The 20,253-nt window shown below is 47.9% G+C and overlaps 1 protein-coding gene across 1 annotated transcript; it reads left to right on the forward strand.

Annotated features, from left to right (window-relative positions):
- Positions 1-1,318: 1,318 nt before the first annotated feature.
- micall1a (MICAL-like 1a) lies at positions 1,319-19,507 on the forward strand (the record flags this gene model as incomplete). Its single annotated transcript, XM_084440839.1, has 16 exons — positions 1,319-1,461; positions 4,744-4,792; positions 6,910-7,051; positions 7,458-7,558; positions 9,466-9,617; positions 10,091-10,773; positions 11,542-11,602; positions 11,845-12,290; positions 12,742-13,154; positions 13,428-13,562; positions 17,277-17,403; positions 17,740-17,830; positions 18,221-18,294; positions 18,705-18,819; positions 18,932-18,978; positions 19,073-19,507. 16 exons carry the CDS (start codon positions 1,319-1,321, stop codon positions 19,204-19,206), a joined length of 2,913 nt encoding a protein of 970 aa, XP_084296965.1. The 3' UTR covers positions 19,207-19,507.
- Positions 19,508-20,253: the final 746 nt, after the last annotated feature.

Here is a 20,253-nt window from a genome sequence, read left to right on the forward strand (position 1 = left end):
ATAATGAATTATTAATGAATAATCATATTTGATGAGGCAGAACAAAAAGGAGACCAATTTTATGTTTTTATTTTATTTTATTCACGATCGATGGATGAACTTAATTGTTTGATAGATAGCCTAAGTTACTTTGATAGAATCCCTCTGCTCCAGCTCTACGCCCATGCGTATATAAATATATATATATATATATATATATATATATATAGGAGTGAAAAATAGAATAAAATTCCTTATCTTCATTTCTGACAGAACTCAAGAGAAATACAGAAAGAGAGCAGAAAAATAGAAAAGAGAAGAGCGGATAATTAAAATAGAGAGAGGAGGCATAGACATTGTGGCCTACTTTTGCGGTTTATTACTAGCAAAGGTCGGCTACATGGTCACCTACTCTGAGTGTAAGATATTTGCCAAAAGAGCTACAGTCCCTCTATCGGACATAAAGAGGAACACCGTGATATTCAGTGACAGGCAGCCAGGGAACAGGGAAGGCTTGGCGGGGTGGTCGTCTTCAAGGATCTACATTTTGCATGATACATTTATCGTCATATATCATTATACATGGACAACTAGGCTACACTGTAGTTGGATATGTTTGTAGCCACTGCAGTTTGGCGGCGACCGCACCAGAAATGAACCTCGACAGTATTGCGCCAAGAACAAGCCGCGACATTTTAAGTTTGGGTGAACGTTGCAAGTCAACTGAAGGATTTTTTTAAACTCCCAATTTCAAGGACAATGGTTTGACATGTTATTGACTGTTCAACGGACACGACGGGTCATTTTTAACCATCATGACCTACACAGGGACCTAGCCTTGAGGGGAGACGTTTTGCTCGACCCGGCTGATCAGACAGCAGGTTTACAGTAGCTAGCTGACTACCATTGAAGCCTATAGCCTACATTGACATAACAGCTGCATTTGGACTGTGGGTATGTAGGCTAATTTAGGTTGCCATATTCTTAGACTATTTGTTTTTTTTAACAACATGTACTTGCAATTATAGCTTCATTTATTGCAAGGATAGCTCCATTTTTGATCAGGTTGGGTTGAGCAGCAAAGTAGAAACCGAACCTGTTTGCTAGCTAGTTAGCTTAGCTACTGACTGTGACTTGAAGCCCGACCGGCTACAAGCAGGAATGTATTTCGGGTGTTGTCCTGACTCACTGCAACAAGCCTGATATCTGGATCTGTATCTAGCTGGCATTCTGAGCACCGTGGGACTGCTCCTCTTCGTTCAAAGATTTCTTTGTCATCGTTCTACACGTGGGACGATACTGCAGTTAAAGGAATCAAATCTGGATTCACTCCCCAAACATGGGCTCATTGAAAGCTCTCCAAGAGTGGTGTCGGATACAATGCGAAAACTACAACGATGTGGACATAAAGAACATGTCATCGTCTTTTCGAGATGGATTGGCGTTCTGTGCAATAATCCACCGATACAGACCCGATCTGATGTAAGTATGAAAACGTTTAGCCTACATTAATCTAGAACTTTCTTCATTTCACCAGACCCAAAGTTGGCAGCTGTGTCATACAGCAAAAGAAAAAGATAGGCATGGTTGTCATTAGGCTATGTCCTATAGAACTTTTGACTGATACCAGACAACTGTCGATGGACAATTAGCAAGCACACTCACAGTTCCGGCTTCAAAACAGTTTCGCCGAGTGTTCTGACTGGAATACGTCATTTTCGTGACACGAATGAGAGCGATCACTAGTAGTGTAATCATATTAGGACACGAGAACTCGCTATGTTGTTTGTTTGTCTCTCAAAATGCTGAACTGATCGTCGCTAGACTATCCTGTGAAGTCGAGAGCTATACGGCTTCAAGGCAGGACACCTTATTAGCCTACGTCTTGATTATGTCTTGATTACGTGGATTGTAACCCAAACACTGGCCCTGCCACACAGAGGAAACATGTCGAAATAAGAAACAATGTCACCATGTGCAACCAGGCCTAAATATAGACAAGGCGTACCCTGGGGCTGGTGTCATTGCTTGTAGGATACAGGTCATGTCTCTAGGTGTTTTATCACTCTACCAATGGTGTTTATGTGCAAACATAAGGTTTGCAAATACACAACCAATCTCATTGTTACAGAGTAATGATCCATTTACTCTCACACACACAAACACACACACACTGTTGTGGATCTAGGCCTTATTTAAGTTCTACATGAAGACGGGGAACAGTGCTGCAATTAATGTGGGGTGACAGGCTTGGTCCTGTCTGTAACAACATACATCTTTTCCTGTTTACATAACTCTTTCTCATACACACACACACACGCTGCAGTACTGACAAGAGTTACTGACTGCACCAACGTGATTGCAGCATGAGTTGCATGCAGTGATGCAGAGGAGGACAGATAACCTTACACTGCCACTGTTCAGAGGGAGGGAGGGAAATGTTCTTTATTTTAAATTGTAAACCGTAGCCTACATTCAATGGTGGAACCGCCCCGTCTGATAGCCTGCTCTCTGAATCTGCACGCAGTCGTGAGAGTGTGGAGCTCATGTCTAAAAACACAGCGTGCCTTTGCAGTGAACATGGCTGGTGTCCTTCAGCGTGTGTGTGTGTGTGAGCCCAGTGTGCAGCTGTTGTATGTGTGTGTGTACAACCAGAGGAATGCAATGCACATATTCACAGTCAGAAAAAGTGAGAGGGCCCGATTACTAAAGACGTCCTCCAGCTCCGACCTCTGTGCTTGTCCTCTTGCCCAGACACTGTCTGCCTGCCTCCCCGCAGTGTTGCAGCCAGTGGTTGGAGCCCTCCCCCCCCCTCAGTGTCCTGTCCTCACTCTGATCTGGACGGACAGTCTCGTCAGGCTAATCCGCAGCCGGGGACCTCCGCCTGTCAGTTCGTTTATGTCCAGTGCAGGGCCAGCCATCAGGAAGCGCTGCTGCTGCGCCGCTCGGCGTTCCATGCAGGCCTCGTCTGTAAACTCCGAAACACACCAGGGTCAAGACCGCCACAGTTCCCTTACTGATGAGGTGGACCTTTTGTTAAGGGAACGAACAGTATATAATAGGAATGGCTGGAGGTACAGCCCTAACACTCACCAATTCACTTTGGTTTGTATGTACGGCATTATTATGGAGTCGTGATTTGTTGTAGCCTCGGTCCAGACGTTCGAGTCCGCCCACTAAAGGTTTGCAGATTCTTGAAGTTCTCAACGGAGTGTAACGAGTTGACAGTTCTCTTTGATAATCAGGCTAGATGTGTTGCCCACTTTGAATAAAAGGGTGTGATAGTGACCGGATGAGGCTAGCGTTATTCCCTGGACAGCCTGAATCGGACGCACATCTGACTGGCCTCTCTTCACATGTTTCCGTTTCGTTAGTTCCTCTACACGTGACACCCGTGACCCGGTGTCGTCTCTCGTTTTCCCCCCCCTCTGCTGTCTCACTCTCAGTTCCCTTTTCCGTGCAGCGTTTTTCACCTCTCTGTCTGTTACTTTGCCACGCATCTATTTTAAACTATTCCAAAATACCCCCCACCCCCCCTTTCCACCTTCCTCCGACGCTTTCCTGGTTCCCTGCTTCCGACCAGGAGGCCGGTCTCCGGCCAGCTGCAGGCGGTCAAGTCAATATTTGCCCCCCCTCACCTGGTCATGTGGCTGCTAGGTGGACACCAGACACACCGAACCATTAGCTGCCCCCCCCTTCCCCTCCTCCTCCACCTCGTGGTCATAAATAAACATGCCAGACTCGCAGAGTCACCGGTGGATTAGGTCGGCGCGCCCTCCCTTGCCCCCCTGTCATGGGTCTCGCCCCAGAACAGAGAGCCACACAGGCTCCAGCATGCCATACCCGAGGCTAGGCTGGGGCAGGGCGACAGTCATGCCACAACAGTGCCTCAGGCACAGCTGCAGCTCCCCTGTAGGAGGCTATGGAAGACTCAGCCCATACACACAGGCAGAGTGGTTGGGGGGGGGGGGGTTGTGACGTAGCTAGCTTCCAGTGTGGCTAAGCTAACTGCATTTGTGGCCATGGGAGTCAGATTAAGAGAGAACAGGACCGGTCTTTGTGTGGCTCAGCCCGGGCTGTAGCTGTAACGAGGTTTGATTCTAGAGAACGCCACATAGATCAAGCGCTCCCAAGGCCGTGGTGTGTTTTTTTTCTCCCTACCCGCCCTCCACACACACACACGCGCGCGCCATAAACACTCACATATATCTCACACACACATGCCACAAACACACACGTGTCACACACACACAATTTCATCCAAAATCCGCTTACAAATTTTCCAGTTTTACTGCAGGATGTTCAGGGCCTGGGTTTGGTTCCTTGCTCAAGGGCTCTTAAATCAGCCTGCCTACCTAGTCATTATGAACCACATGCTCCTGTTAGGCCCGGCTTCTCCCCTTTCATCTCAGCGGTTCGTCCCCCCATGATGCAGCATTTATGTGTGTTGTGTGGTACTAAAGAGGACAGAATGGCCAAAACACTCGCAGTTAGGCATTCTGTTAAAACCCTGTGATGGTTTTCCGATGGGTCACCACAGCCAGTCAAAAACAGTTCAAGCAAACCATTTTAAATAGTCTAAAAATGGAAAGTGCTCGTGAGAAGCATAATGTTGTCTCAGTTCTTCACAGATGCTCAAAGACCTAGTCTGGCTTAAGATACCCAAGTTTGGCTTCATGTCATATTTCTTCAGTGCGGTTTGATGGTGTTGTACCTAGTATCTGTTTTGAAATAATGTGTCTCGTGTTTTTCCTGTTGCCTCAGAGACTTCGACTCCCTCTCCAAAGAGAATGTCTACGAGAACAACCATCTGGTGAGTCAGCGCAATGTCACTGCTAACACTTAGCCTCGATGTCAGCTAGTTTACAACAACTCCATGTTGTTAGCCTCCATGTCAGCTAGCTTACAACTCCATGTTGTTGTCAGATATTGTAATTATGTGTAACAAGTTAACAACAAGTGGTTGGTGGTTCCCCACCTTCTCTGGGCAGCGGTGTGTGTAGTGTTGTAATATCACCGTGCCCCCAGTGTGTGGTTTTAGTCATGTAGCTGACAGTAGTCTTCTCATAGAGGTGAGGCTGTAGTGTCAACAGTTAGCTATTGGGGTGTTGTGTATTGTCAGACGTGTGTGTGTTGTGTGCGAGAGGTAAAAATACTTGTTTATTAGTTTCTACTGGAGCCTGACATTGGATGGGAAGGAGGGAGAGAGCACGACAGGACATGTAATGAGAAAAGGCCCAAGGAGAACACTAAGGGGAAATGTGTGGCTTTTATTTTCTGTTCCAAATCCTGTCCCAAATTGCAGCACAGTCACAGCATGGATAAAAAACTATTTTTATCACGTTGGTTGGTCTGTGTTCTGTCACACTATGAATAAACGGGGTCAAAAAAGGGTTCTATGTTCCCCGGGTCCTATGTTCCCCCGGTTCTATGTTCCCCACAAAAAAGGGTTCTATGTTCCCCGGGTATAGATCATAGAACTCGGGGAGCATAAAACCCGGGGAACATAGGACCCGGGGAACATAGACATGCTCCCAGCTGCTCTCAGAAACAGAGTTCTGTTTTGGCAGCTTCACTATTTACCTTTTCTTCTTCTTTTTTTCTTAATTTCATCGAGCCTCTCTGAGAGCTTTCTGGGGTCGCGTCAGAGCAGCCGGCGGTCGGAACCATGCTGTCCCATGGCCGCCGTTCAAGTTCTCTCTGTGGTGCAGTGGTTTTATGCTAGTCCCGAGGGTGAACCGCCACGCGGCGAGCCAAGCTACTGTTAGCCACGTTATTAAATTCCAATCACCACCATCAGATTTCAGTTTGACTGTTACTTAACACTTGCACGTATGTTTTAGCTCTGAATAGGTCTGTTCACAGACAAGCCTTAAAACATTTTTTATTTTTTTTAATTCATGTTTTTTTGATATTCCCGCATTTGGACTGGCTTGTTGTTGATCTACCTTGAAAACCGATTGAAGGATTCACAGCTGTAAATCGAGTAGATGGGAGAGAGAGAGAGGTGATAGTGCTGACTCAGTGATAATGGCTGCATTATGGTAGATCGTAATACGTTGCGCAAAGCAGCAACATTGCAAATCAATAGGCTAGCGTTTCACCTGTGGCCACATGAATATTTACGCGCACCAAACGTTCCATTCATTGGTTGGGATCCATGTGGACGGGGCTGATTATGTGTTGACAGGCTGCCAAGTCATCATTCTATCCTTGGTGTTTTGCTATCATACTCGTGCTGGGCAAGGCTCCTATTCAGGCCTTCATTTCCTCTGGGGAGTTTTTGATTAGGCAGATCATGTTTTTTCTCCAAAACCCAGTCCAACAGGCTTCCCATCCAGCATTTTTCTGGATGATGAGCAGATAAATAACAGTCACTGTTGTTTTGGAAGCAGTGGAATAATGATAAGTATCAGTTGAACTGACGCACACTGTGGACACGCACATAGACACACACACAGACACGCACATACACTCTTTAACACACACGTCTCTCTCTCTCTGACACACACGTACACATACACACAGCAAAATAATGTAGGTACCTGTTCTCACTAGGGCTGGGTTAAAAAAAAAAATCAAATGATTCAGAATCGATTCATGAATCCCAAAATCGATCTTTTATTTAATGAATGAATAAATGAAGGAATGAATAGTTAATGAATTCATTCATTCAATGATTCATTCATTTTTGGAAATCAGTATCGATACTCAGCCGTAGTAGGCCTGTTGGTGTGTTGCATAAATTGGCAGTCATGTAATTAAGGTTACAGCAAAAAAAAAAAACGAATCAATATTGAATCGAATCAAATCGAAATTGAATCGTGATAATTGATTCTGAACCTTGTGAATCGGAATCAAATCGATTCTTGAAATTCGCAGCCCTAGTTCTCACATTGGTCTCCCCCTCCCCCCCCACCCCCCCACCAGGCGTTCGAGGTGGCCGAGGCGGAGCTGGGCATCCCGGCGCTGCTGGACCCGGAGGACATGGTGTCCATGCGGGTGCCTGACAGGCTGAGCGTCATCACATATGTCTCCCAGTACTACAACTTCTTCACCAACAAGTCCCACGGTGGGTTCTCCAGCTGCCGCCGAGGTCGGGGTCACACACACACACACACACACACACACACACACACACACACACACACCAAACACACACATATGCACACGCACGCACCCACACACACGCACACACACACTAATATACACACACCAAATTAAGCCCTATGTCATCGTCCTCCTCCCATACTGTACTGTACATGCCCTTGTGAAAAGTTGATCTCTCTCTCTCTCTCTCCCTTTCTCCCCCTCTCTCTCTGTCTCTTCTCTCTCTCTTTCTCCCCCCTCCTTTCTCTCTCTCTCTCTCTCCCCCTCTCTCTCTCTCTCTCTCTCTCTCTCTCAAGAAGACAAGTTTCCCTACGGAGACAATAAAGTAAAATCAATCAATCAACCCTACCTCTCTCTCCACCCTGTAGCCAACCCCCCCTCCATGAAGAGACCTAGTGGTACGGGCCACATAGAGCCCGCCCACAAGAGGCCGGTGGCCCCCCTGGAAGACAGAGTGGTAGAACCCGAGGTAAGAGAGACGCTGTCAGGACTGATGAATGACAGCACGCACAGAGGCCTACGGCATCCACCCCATTCCCTAAACTCTGATCAACTAACGGGTGCATGACAGAAACCTACCACGTTTAATCGTGTACTCTACACATCACGATCACCACATGAACTGTAATACATTCTCCAGACTTTTGTGAGTGTACATGGCCAAGAACTGAACCCAGGCTCCTCTGTGAATCGGAGAGAGGCTCCTAACATCGCAGGGAAATTAGTTTTACTTGATGTTTTCATGGCGAACTGGCAGTTTGTCAGATTTGTATGGGCATTGGGCAGGATAATGATGGTCATGAGTATATTGCAATCCACCACATAAACGCCACACTTTGAAATGATTGGACTGTAGTATGTAAATGATCTCAAAGTCTGAGATTAAGTTGGAGGCTGTTGCTTTATTACACGGCTCACTGAAATACTCGATTCTGATTGGACAATCGTGTGTTGAATTATTATACCGGTGAATTATTTCTCGATAACTGACCGACGTAAAGGGCAACTGAGCAATATCCACCGCTGCTAAGGGCAACACATTATATGTCGATGGGTGACAGTTGAAAGTTGTCTGAAAGTTTGCGGTATGGCTGTTGTAGCCTATGTTCAATCTCTGAAAAAACCTGTTGCCCTAGCACACAGAACCATTTCGCTGGCAAATTAAAAAGTGTAGTCTTATTAGTATTGCTGGTAAGTAGCCGTGGAATAAGCGGGATAACGTATGATCAGCCGGTCATTATCGAAAAAGAGCCCTTAAGTGCGTTACAAAACCGTTCCGGTCGGGCTCTTTTTCGATAACAACCGGCTTGCCATACTTTATCCCCTCCTATATTGTCATGTTGCGTAGGCATGAGACTGTCCTCATAGACTGGATTCCCTGTGTAGATCTTATGGTTTGTTGTAGTGATGATGCTTTTTTGTTTTCTGTTGTTGCATGTGGTGTTGGAACTGAGAACGGGGTATCGGTTTACTTGACCTGTGCACCACACCATATTAGGTCATAAACAGCAACACTAATACGCGCTTCGCGTTTTACGTGGCACAGCTCAAATAAATCATTTCCTGCTACCGGGGAGGCATAGCGACGCAGCGGTTAAGAGCTAGTCTATAAAGATAGAATCTGTATCCTGTCTCTCCTCCACCTTCTTTCGCCTTCTACGACTTCTACCCCCCCCCCCCCCCCCCATACCATATCAGCCTCCTCCTCCTCTTCAGACGGAGGTCCACTCCTCTCCCTCTTCCTCCTCCTCCTCCTCACCTCTGATCTGCCCTCCTCTCTGTGGTCCTAGGCAGTAGGGAGGGGGGGGGGGGGGGTTGGGGGGGTCAAAGCCAAACCTTATATAGGTCAGTCACCTTTTAACTCTCTTTTATTTTTTAAACCTGTACAGAACAACAAAGACAAACATTTGTTTTATATACTCTAACATTTTGTGTGTGCCAAGTTTAGGGGAATTCCTTGCTGCTATAAATTTTTACAGCTCATACCACTCAAAAAGACCATAATAGATTTTTAAACTACTAATACTAGATGTTAAATTATTTAAATCTTAATTTCCCTTCTCTCTATACATATCTGTTTTTTCTGCACATCTATCGAACAATGTTCTCGATGAAAACAAATGCAATAGTGATGAGAGGATTTAGCCAACGGCGTAGAGGTGAAGTAGCGACGGACCTGGGTCAGATTAGCCAGCCCAAGCCGAATGGCTCCTCAGTGTCCTCGATCCTGACTACCATGTTTGATCTCCCCCTCCCTCCCCTCCCCTCCCTCCCCTCCCCCGCCTCCCCCTCCCCCCTATCCTCTCCATCCCCCACGACCACCGCCACCAACCCCTCCCCCCCCCCACCCCCACCCCACCCGCCGGCGTGCGCTAGACGAGGGCGCCGGGCGCGGAGGAGGACGCCGGTGGCGTGGCGGAGGTCAGGCGGAACACCCTCAGCAGCACCTGCGCGGCCTGCCGGAAGCATGTGCATCTGGTGCAGAGGTTCCTGGTGGACGGGAAGCTCTACCACCGCAACTGCTTCAGGTGGGCGGCCGCGCCTCGCAGCCGGGCGCCGGGTTTAGGTGGCGCTCGTCGGCGAATAGAGGGTTCTCACGGCCCGTCATCAGTTGGCCATGTCAGAGGATTTAGGCTACTGAATGTAGATAGCTAGCTGGATAGGTCTGTCTATCTGTCTGTTTATCTGTCTATCCGTCTATCCCTCTGTCTGTCTGTCTCTCTATCTACCTGTTTATCTATCTAATCTATCTAGCTAGCTAGTCAGCTTAAATTTAAGCTTAAACCTCCACCATGGCCAGCCATGAAAACCTTCTATACTTTGAATCCAGTGTCAAGTTTGATATGGAATTTGTGTGGTGCGGTGTCAAGTGGTCTCTGTAATGCCCAATTACTCACAAGTAGTTTCTCTCTCTCTCTCTCTCTCTCTCTCTCTCTCTACCTCTACCTCGCTCTTCCTCTCCTCTGCTCTCTCTCTCTCCCTCCCTCTGTCTTTCTCTCAGGTGTAGGGAGTGTAGCAGCACACTACTGCCCGGCTCCTACAAAGCAGGAAGTGAGTCAGGGTCGCTCGTCTGCACGCATCACTTTGCCAGGTCTGCCTTAGCCAATCAGAACGGCCGACCGGACCTCAGCAAAAAGCCGGCGTGGATTCAGTCGGCCCGGATCGGCCGACCCACTCCGCCGCCGCCCCCTGGGAAGGACCAGGCGAACACTCCTTCACAAGAGGTCGTCGCCAACGAGCGCTCCACACCCACCGACGACTCTGCCGCGCTGTCTCCTCCCCCGACTAGCAAAACGGACTCTTTGGAGAAAGAGAAGGAGAGTGAAGGCGGCGGAGAGAAAGAGGTCAGGGCTGAGACTCCTCCTCCGCCCTCCGCCCCGCCTAATCCTTTCGACGAGAGCGACGAAGAGGGCGCAGAGGAGGAGGAGGCAGAGAAGAAGGAGGAGGAGGAGGCGGCGGCGGAGAAGGAGGAGGCGGCGGCGGAGAAGGAGGAGGATGAGTCTCAGACCCCCGTCAAATACACGGCCAATGGCGATGACCTCCCCCCCACGCCTGTGATCCGCGTTGCAGGAGGAGGAGGGGTGGGCCGGCCCGTTCCCGCCCCTCGCCGGGTCCCCGACCACCCCACCCCCCCACCTCGCCCTGTCCGCCCACCACGCGTGACGGACAGCCTGGCGGTCAACGGTGAGTGTCGGATCAACAGCTGAGAGCTAGAGGTCTGTGAGGGAACTGAAATGTCGGTCCAAGCCCGTGGCATTCTGGTCCGGCCCGACGAGTTAATCAATTACTCAGCCTGTGCCCGACTTAAGCCCGAAGCCAATATCACTACATACAGCTACAGTACATTAGCCTACAACTGAAAATGCACAATGCAATAACAGAGAATTCCGTTCTCTTGGAAAATGAATCGGGTGAAGCAGGAACGATCAGGTTGAAAATGTCATGAGCTAATACAAATACTGTGTGCATGGAAGTAATAAAAAAAATAACTAAAATAAGAAATGTCTCTCTTCCTAGCCAACAATTAGTCTACATGCCCACAAACTGAAACATTAATGTCAGACTCACCAGTTCGCTGTTAGATGAGCAACAAAACTGCTTGCGTTGAATAGTCTTAACATTCCTCACAAATCCTAAGACAATCACAGGCAAAACTATTTACGGTAAATTCCACTCCGCTGTTCATTTGCGTGCGCTGTGCAGGAAAAGGATGGCAGCCACATTAAAGTACAGTAGCGTCGGCTGACTAGCTAACGCAGCCAGCTCAGCTGTGTACATTCGGCCTGGTCTATTTTCACATCTCGTGCGAAGGAACGCTACATCACGTGTGTCTGTATCACATAGCCCGAGCTTAACCATAACTATGAATTTAAAAAGTCGTCCTGAGCCCGGCCCTAATCTGTCCATGGCGTCGGGCTTACAACTCTCCTCAACCTGTGTTTTGATTGGCAGGTGAAGACGGCAGGCTACTTCCTGCTCCCAGGCCCCGGGACAGATCCCGTTCTCCTGGAAGGTACGCTCACTCCCGCTGACTCAGGACCACGGCGTGGTTTTAGTGCCGCCTACCAGCTGGTGATATGGAACCAGCCCCTCACACACTCTCAAGTGACTTGGTTCATTCTATCCATCTGTCACGCAACCGCTGCAGTCTGTTCCACAGAATTGTGTGTGTGTGTGTGTCCATGCACTCATCATCGGTCCGTTTCGTTATGTTTTTGTCATCTCCCGTCTCCATAATGCGCCCGTTGGCTCCAGTCTCTCCAGCGACACCCCCAAGCCCAAAGACCCGCCCTGGCTCGCCCTCGTCCAATCCGAACCCAAGAAGAAACCGGCCCCGCCCCCGCCACCCCCGGGAACGGCCACGCCCCCGGCGCGCGCCGGCTCTCTGTCCTCCCTGAAAGGGGCGGGCTCCCGGCCGGCCACGCCCCCGGCGCCCGCCAACCCCTTCGAGGACGAGGAGGAGGACCAGGCGGGGCAGCAGGAAGAGGAGGAGGCAGTCGGGGCGGCGGCGGTGGCGCCCGCCATCGTAGCGATCCACCCCTGGTACAGCATCACGCAGGTTGCAGCGGGCGAGGCCACCGGTCCCACGGACACGACGACCCCCGGCGGAGGGAGCTCCTCCCGCTCAGCCAGCCCGGGGGGCTCCAGGGTCAGGAAGGGACCAGCGCCTCGCCCCCCTCAGGCGCCCGGCGCTAACGCAGGTCAGTGGGACACTCCAAACGTGTCACGGTGGGGGGGAGCCCGACCCGGACGCTCAGATGACCAAATGTGTTGGCGACCGGTGGGCCTTTGAGCACGGCACTATGAGGGGCAGGAGTGCAAAATATACACATCTGTGTATACAAACAAAGCATACAAAGCATACAAACTGGCCCATGGCTGAAGCTATTGGGACACTCACTTAACATCAAACGGCCAGTAAAGGCTAGCTAATCAAAAGCATCCTTTTTGTCATTAGAACCACACCCTCCTGTACAAACAAACGTTTGTTTTGTTCTGTGTTTTTGAGAAATATGCGTGTTTGTGTGTGCGATGTTCATTTGTTTTTCCTCTTTGTCTTTCCATTCTCTGCCCATCCAACTCCCACTCGTTTTCCGTTTCAACTTCTCTGTATTTTTCCCGTTTGCTGGCTCTCCTCCTCCTCCTCCTCAGCTCTTCCTCACTCCCAGCCCTCCTCTTCCTCTCCCTCTCCAGCCATTAGTATAGAGAGCCTGTCCTCCGCCTCCGACCACAGCTCCTCACACCCCCCCCCTCCCCCGAGGCCCGGGGCCCTGGACGGCCAGGACCACCCCTTCACCAAGAGCGTCTCCGAGCCCTCCATCTGCGGCCCCGCCCCCTGCGACCCCGCACCCTCCCACTCCACCTCCTCGGCCGAACACCTGCCGGACCGCCTCTCCCAGGGCCCCTCCCCCCCCGCCGCCGTGCCGGCCAACACCAGCTCGGCCCCGGCAACCCCGCAGACCAATCGGAGTTCGAGGCCGCCACCTCCGAGGCCCCCTGCGACGGCCAGTCCCTTGGCAGCGGCGGGGGGCCAGGCCCCCTTGGCTCCACCCTCACACAGCAAGGTACCCTTAACCGTTTGATTTGAACTCCAGCAGCATGCAAAGCCTAAAGAACAAAATTCTCCACTGTCCAATATTCCTGTATTCAATAATCTTACAGAGAAGAGATGACACAGACCTTCTACTGAGAACTGGATGTCATTGTGGTGTTCCAAGGGTTGGATGTTGTATAGTTCAGTACAGTACCATCACAGTAACAGCACGGTGACATCACTCGTGTTACGGTAGCAGTTACATCAGTTACAGTTACATCACTTATCCCCCCGTCTTCCCCAGCGACCCTGCAAGGAGAACCCGTTCAATAGGAAGGCCTCCCCCTCGCCGGCCACCCCCAAAACCAGACCCCCCCGGGGGCCCCGCCCCGCCAGACCCCCAGCCCCCGGCCACGGCTTCCCCCTAATCAAACGCAAGGTGAGCGACCGCCCGCGGTGAAACGCGCAACGTTTGTCTAGAAAATGTTTCCTGCGAGCCTTCCTGCCACTCAGTGACTCAGCAGAAAAACTGCTGCTTGGAGCAAAGTGATGGTTTGCAGTTCACAGTCACAAACACTTTACTTCTAGGTTTAGGGGTGTGTGTCCACCAACGGGATGTTTTTTAGAGCTGGCACTTTTTTCTCGTTGTTTACAATGGGTAGGTCGCTTCGAGCTCTAGAGAGCTGTGCTTTAAACGCTTTTTAGCGCCATGAGCTCTTGGCGTTTTTTTTTTTTTTTTTCTTGAGTTGAAAAAAGTTGAACTTTTTGGGCTAAAGCACAGGCTAGCTAAAACTGTCAGCCTGTAAAAGGCAATGCAAGTTTATTTGTATACTGTAGCACATTTCAGCAACAAGGCAATTCAAAGTGCTTTACATGAGACATTAAAAGCATCAAGACAAAGTGCAAGAAAATGAAATGCAAAAAAAGGACATTTAAAACAAAATGCAGGAAAAATAAAATAGAGGAATAAAAGTTACAGTGCAGGGTACAAATGAATAATTATTTGATTTAATAAAACGCAGCGGCGAAAAGAAAAGTCTTCTTTCTTGATTTAAAAGAACTGAGAGTTGCAGCAGACCTGCAGTTTGTTCCAGATATGTGGAGCACGACAACTGAACGCTGCTTCTCCATGTTTTGTTTTAACTCTGGGGACAGAAAGCAGGCCTGTGCCAGACGACCTGAGAGGTCTGGCTGGTTCATAACGTAGCAGCAGATCACAAATATAATATATATAATATAATATATATAATAAACTCAATTCTTTGACAGACAGGAAGTCAGTGTAAGGACCTCAGAACTGGAGTGATGTGATCCACTTTCTTAGTCTTAGTGAGGACTCGAGCAGCAGCGTTCTGAATCAGCTGCAGCTGTCTGATCGACTTTTTAGAGAGACCTGTAAACACACCATTACAGTAGTCGAGTCTACTGAAGATAAACGCATGGTTTTTCCAGATCCTGCTGAGACTTAAATCCTTGATATATTCTTCAGGTGATAGTAGGCTGACCTTGTAATTGTCTTAATGTGACTTGAAATTCAGGTCAGAGTCCATGATTACACAAAGATTTCTGGCTTCGTTTGTGGTTTTTAGCATTACTGATTGGAGCTGATCGCAGACTTTGAATCGTTCTTCTTTGGCTTCAAAGGCAATTACTTCAGTTTTATTTTTGTTTAGTTGAAGAACGTTCTGGCACATCCAATCGTTGATTTGTTCAATGCACTTACTCAGCGCTTGTATGGGATTATAGTCCCTTGGTGATAAATTTGTGTGTCGTCTGTGTAGCTATGGTTACATATTTTGTTGTTTTCCATTATTTGAGCTAGTGGGAGCATGTAAATGTTGAACAGAATAGGCCCCAGAATGGAGCCTTGGGGAACTCCACAGGTCATTTTTGTCCGCTCAGATTTGTAATTGCCTATAGACACAAAGTAGTCCCTGTCCTTCAAGTAGGATTCAAACCAGTCTAGCACTGTGCCAGAAATTCCCAGCCAGTTTTCCAGTCAGCCTAGTAATATGTTGTGGTCAACCGTGTCGAATGCAGCTCTGAGATCCAGTAATACTAAGACTGAAATTCTGCCATTGTCTGTGTTTAAATGGATGTCATTGAAGACCTTCACAAGAGCAGTCACGGTGCTGTAGTGTGGTCGAAATCCTGACTGGAAGACATCAAAAGTAAAAGGCAACAGTAAAAGGCTGTTCTGACGACGAGGACAGTACATTTTTGGCAAGACTGCAGAAATGAACGAACGTTAGCACTAGCTAACATTAGCTAGCTATCTTAACTAGTTTATCTGCAGTCTGCAAAAAACACAACACTTTGTGCTAACGTAGTTGTCAAAAACATCTATATTCTAGCCAATCAATGTAGCCAATCAATGTAGCTTTCCCAGTGCGTTTCCCAGAGCTTGGCGCTGTTTAGCTACATACAGCTCGTTGATGGACACACAGGGGCGAATTCACTAAAGCAAATTGCGCCCGCTAATTGCACCATAATATTGCGCGTCAGTTGCGCCCGCTATGTGCTCCGTTTTAAAAACCTATTCACTAAAGACATTGCGCTAATAATATCCCAGCGCAAACACGCCCATTCGGTGTTTGCGGCTGAGTGCAATGTGCTGCTGATATAGGAAATGACTATAAATACTGCGCATACAGCGCATACAACTCGTATGCATATCATTGGACGATGGCAGACAGAAAAAGAAAAATACGATTTTCAGACAGCGAACTTGAAGGCCTCACGGACGAGGTTCAAAAACATGTCTCACAGCTTTCGGCAAAAAATTTCACGACTGCAGCAAAAAATCATATTTGGGGTTTAATTTCCCAATCAGTCAGTGCCATTTGTGTGTGTAAACGCGGAAGACTGCAAACGGAGGTGGAATGATTTAAAAAGACGAACAAAGGAAAAAAATTCATTTTATGTTATGCAAGTTGCAGCACGATGATCTGGCATACTTTTGGGGGAGTGTATAACATTGCCCCACCGGTACGATCTAGGCATCTAAACGGCTTTTCAGGATTCCAAATGTGCACTCAATCACACCGCGCGTCCTGATGTGAGCCCAGTTGTACGCCGCCTCTCCAACGTTGGAAGGATTACGCACGGGAGTCATCATCCATGGCTGAAGATGATACCTGCCGTCACCTATGATACAAAAGCAAAATATTTTCAAGACCATTCAAATAAAACAAATATTGTGTAGGCTATGTTTTTATTTATTTATTTATACCTATGTCGGCCCCCAGCCGTTCAATGAACAGCTATAGGGAATGCGCAGTTTCGCGTATAGACTATTATACGCACAGTTTCGTGCTATGTAGGCTATTATATTCATTGGGGGAGCTTGGACTCGTTGGGGACGGGTGGAGAGACGCATAGTCAACTGAGCCTCCCCAGACGCGACTTCATCCTCCAGTTGGCTGAAGAGCTGCGCGCTCTGGTGTCCAAACAGTTACCGCGGTGGTTCTAGTGTTAAATCAAAAAGTGACCTTCTTCTAAATATTCTCTCACGAACAACATGCCTGGCATTGCGATGCCTTCGCCTCGCAACAATCACTGCTGCCATGATCAGCGGACAGGCTGGCCGCGACACACCCCTTGCGCTTAAATACCACCACGTTTCTGAAAACGGTATTAATTTCACTTTAACTGCGTGAGGCAATTTGCGCCGATGTTTGTGAATTGGGCGGGTTTTGCAATAATGTTCATTTGCATAGAAAGGGGAACATTCTCCGCCCATATTACCTAATTTAAATATGAGCTAATAACACCGGCGCAGAGCAACGCAATGACGAACGCAACGCAGTTAACACCGTATTTCACCCTTTGCGAGGGCTTTGTGAATAGCAAACATAATTTTTGACTTATTTGCACAGGCTTTGCGTCAGGAAAAGCTGCGCAATCCTTTAGTGAATTCGCCCCACAGTCTTACTCTTGTAGCGGATCAAGACCTCACATCTGTCTGCCCCATTGTTGGTATTATAATGCCTAATGCATTGATTAGTCTCCCTAATAGTATCGATACCAATTGCATGAATGAACTAATGAATGCTAACCTGGACCTAAAATCAGTAAGTGACTGATTGACTGTACTAACTGTGTGTGTGTGTGTGTGCGTCTGCGCGTGTGTGCGCGTGCGTTCCGACCCCAGGTGCAGTCAGACCAATACATCCCAGTGGAGGACATCCATGGTGAGATGGCAGAGCTGGAGAAGCAGCTGGACGAGCTGGAGCAGAGGGGAGTCGAGCTGGAGAGCAAGCTCAGGGATAACCCCAACGGTGAGGCCGCACATACGCACACACATATACATCCACACAACCCCAACGGTGAGGCCGCACATATGCACACACATCCACACAACCCCAACGGTGAGGCCGCACACGCGCGTGAACACACACATTTCTGATCATCATCCTTCATATTATAATTCCATCCCGCTATAGTAGCATTCTCAATGAAGAATTTCCCATGGAAGTTTTTTTTTTTTATTATTTTTATTTTATTTTTTTAAGAGTGGGTTTGATACACTGTAGGTCCTGCAACCATCCTTAATACAGTATGTTATATTATATCAGCCAGATGTTCACATGCTGTCTGTCTCTGTGTGTTCTCAGACGAGGAGGAGGAGCGCATGCTGGTGGACTGGTTCACCCTCATCCACGACAAACACCTGCTAGTGAGGAGGGAGGCTGAGCTGGTCTACACGTACGTAACCTGTGTGTGTGTGCGTGCATGCGTGTAGGATAAAGAGAGAGATGGACTATTTTGTTTTTTTGACAATAAGGAATTACAGTAAGATCAGTTGATTACATTACAGCTGTGTTTGTGTGTAGGTCTCCATGGGATATTGCAAAGTTGGGAGTGTGTTCATTTGTGAGACTGTGTGTGTGTGTGAGAGTCTGAGTGAGTGTAAGACTGTCATATAGTCAAGTTGTGTGTGTGTGTGTGTGTGTGTGTGTGTGTGTGTGTGTGTGTGTGTGTGTGAGAGAATATGAGTGAGTGTAAGACTGTATCAAATAGTCAAGTGGCGTGTGAGTGAGTGTAAGACTGTGTCATATAGTCAAGTGATGTGTGTGTGTGTGTGTTCGTCTGCAGCGCCAAACAGCAGAACCTGGAGGAGAGACAAGCAGACGTGGAGTACGAGCTGAGGTGTCTCCTGAACAAGCCAGGTGTGTATACGGCGGCGCGTTACCTCACTTCCTGTTGGGGGAGACGTTAGACCCAGAAGCCCGTGTTCCGAACCAGGATACCAAAACAGTGTACCACACCAAAAAGTGGTAGTCAGGGGAAGAGGCTACGAAGTCAAACACGAAAATGTCTTAAATGTTTTTAAAAATGTTTTATTAAATAAATGAATTATTTATTATTATTATTATTGTTATTATTATTATTATTGTTATTTTTATGTAAGCCAGGGAAGCCAAGGAAAACATTCCACCTCCCCCAAAGAATTGACAACTAAGTTCAACCCTGAAAACATTCCAACCCTGGAACCAGGCCCAAGAGGAATCACATGACAGTGAATACTGTCTGTAGATCATCTCCTTTCCATCCTCCTTTCCCCCCTCCCCCCCTGCAGAGAAGGACTGGAGCGAGGAGGACAAGAGCCGGGAGCAGGAGCTGATGGCCGAGCTGGTCGCCATCATCGAGCAGCGCAACCAGATCATCAACAACATGGACCAGGACAGACAGAGGTAATCAACTTGGATGGGACAAGTGCTGCGAACCAGGCTGTGGTTACTGGGCAGATGTTAGTGTAGAGATGTTGGTGGCTAACGGCGATGTAATTCTGCCTCCCGCGCGCAGGGAAGAGGAAGAGGATAAGCTTCTGGCGGCCATGTTGAAGAAAAAAGGTAAGGAGGGACGGCAAAGCTCACTCAATCACACAGGCATACACACACAAACGGCCGCATATGAATATTAACCTCACGCCCCTCTTTCCCCCAGACTTCCAGAAGGATCCGGAGGGTGAGCAGAAGAAGAAAGGGGGTAAATTCAAACCCATGAAGGTCCTGAAGAGACTGAGCCACAAGGGGGGAGAGGCGGGGAAGGGCCAGAGCCCCCGCAAGGACAAGAGCTGAAGCAGGGTCGACCGAGAGAGAGAGAGAGAAAGAGAGAGAGAATGTGTGGATGGATAGAGGGATGAATGACAGAGTAGGTCGTCCTCCCGGATAAGTCAAGGACATATCAGACTTTGCAGACAGAGATGGATGAAAAGAGGAACATACCGAATCCAGGTTTTGGGAACAAAAAGGACTTAACTCAGTCAAGCTTTTACATCAAAGACAGGACTCCACTACGCATATCTAAAAATGTCACTCTCCCCACTCCTATCTTATCACGAATGCTCTTCTTAAACCTTGTTTAGCCACTCCGGTGCGTTCTGTATATAATTTTTTAGTTTTAAGTTGCCTTCCGTGTGTGGAGACGTGTTTCTTAAACGTATTAGGAGAGCAAGTCAAGTGCTTTATGAACTTTAGGAAACGTCACAGACAGAGGAAGGAGCTGTGTGTGATTTGTTTAACAAATCCCTCTCTCTTTGGACATTGCACATTCTGCCCCTGGCCTTTTAATTGGCTTCTTTTTTTTTTTTTTTAAACAAAGATACTGTATGAATGAACGATGGCTACATGTTTATATTTTATGATTTGTCGTTCATATCGTTCCTATGAACAGTCCCTGAATGTGGAAATGGGATATGTGAATGGGTCCTGGCCGTTGCGTCGTATACCTTGAGAATAGATATCATTGAGAGCTGTATCTGGTTAGATCCTGTGGTACTGTGTAAGACATACATATGTATCGTATCGTACAGTTGTACATTTGAATGGTAACCTGCCATGAGAAAACACTTGTCATAAACACATTGTAAATGAACAGAACCAGGAAGCCCAAATACATTGCATCGTCACCACTAGCTGCAATCTGTTATAATGACGTCGTAACGATGTTTTGACTACGTTGTCCTGAATCACTGACTGTAGTGTAATTATAATATCTGACAATTTGGAGGGTTGGTAATCATGGGAAACACTAAGAAATAGTTTGTAAGGTCAAAATGTATTGAATAATAGAAAAGTGTAATTAGAGAAACCACTAGGTATAACATTACAATAAAGATGTCTAAA

This window comes from Borostomias antarcticus (assembly GCF_949987555.1).
Source record: "Borostomias antarcticus genome assembly, chromosome: 7".
Classification (NCBI taxonomy): domain Eukaryota; kingdom Metazoa; phylum Chordata; class Actinopteri; order Stomiiformes; family Stomiidae; genus Borostomias; species Borostomias antarcticus.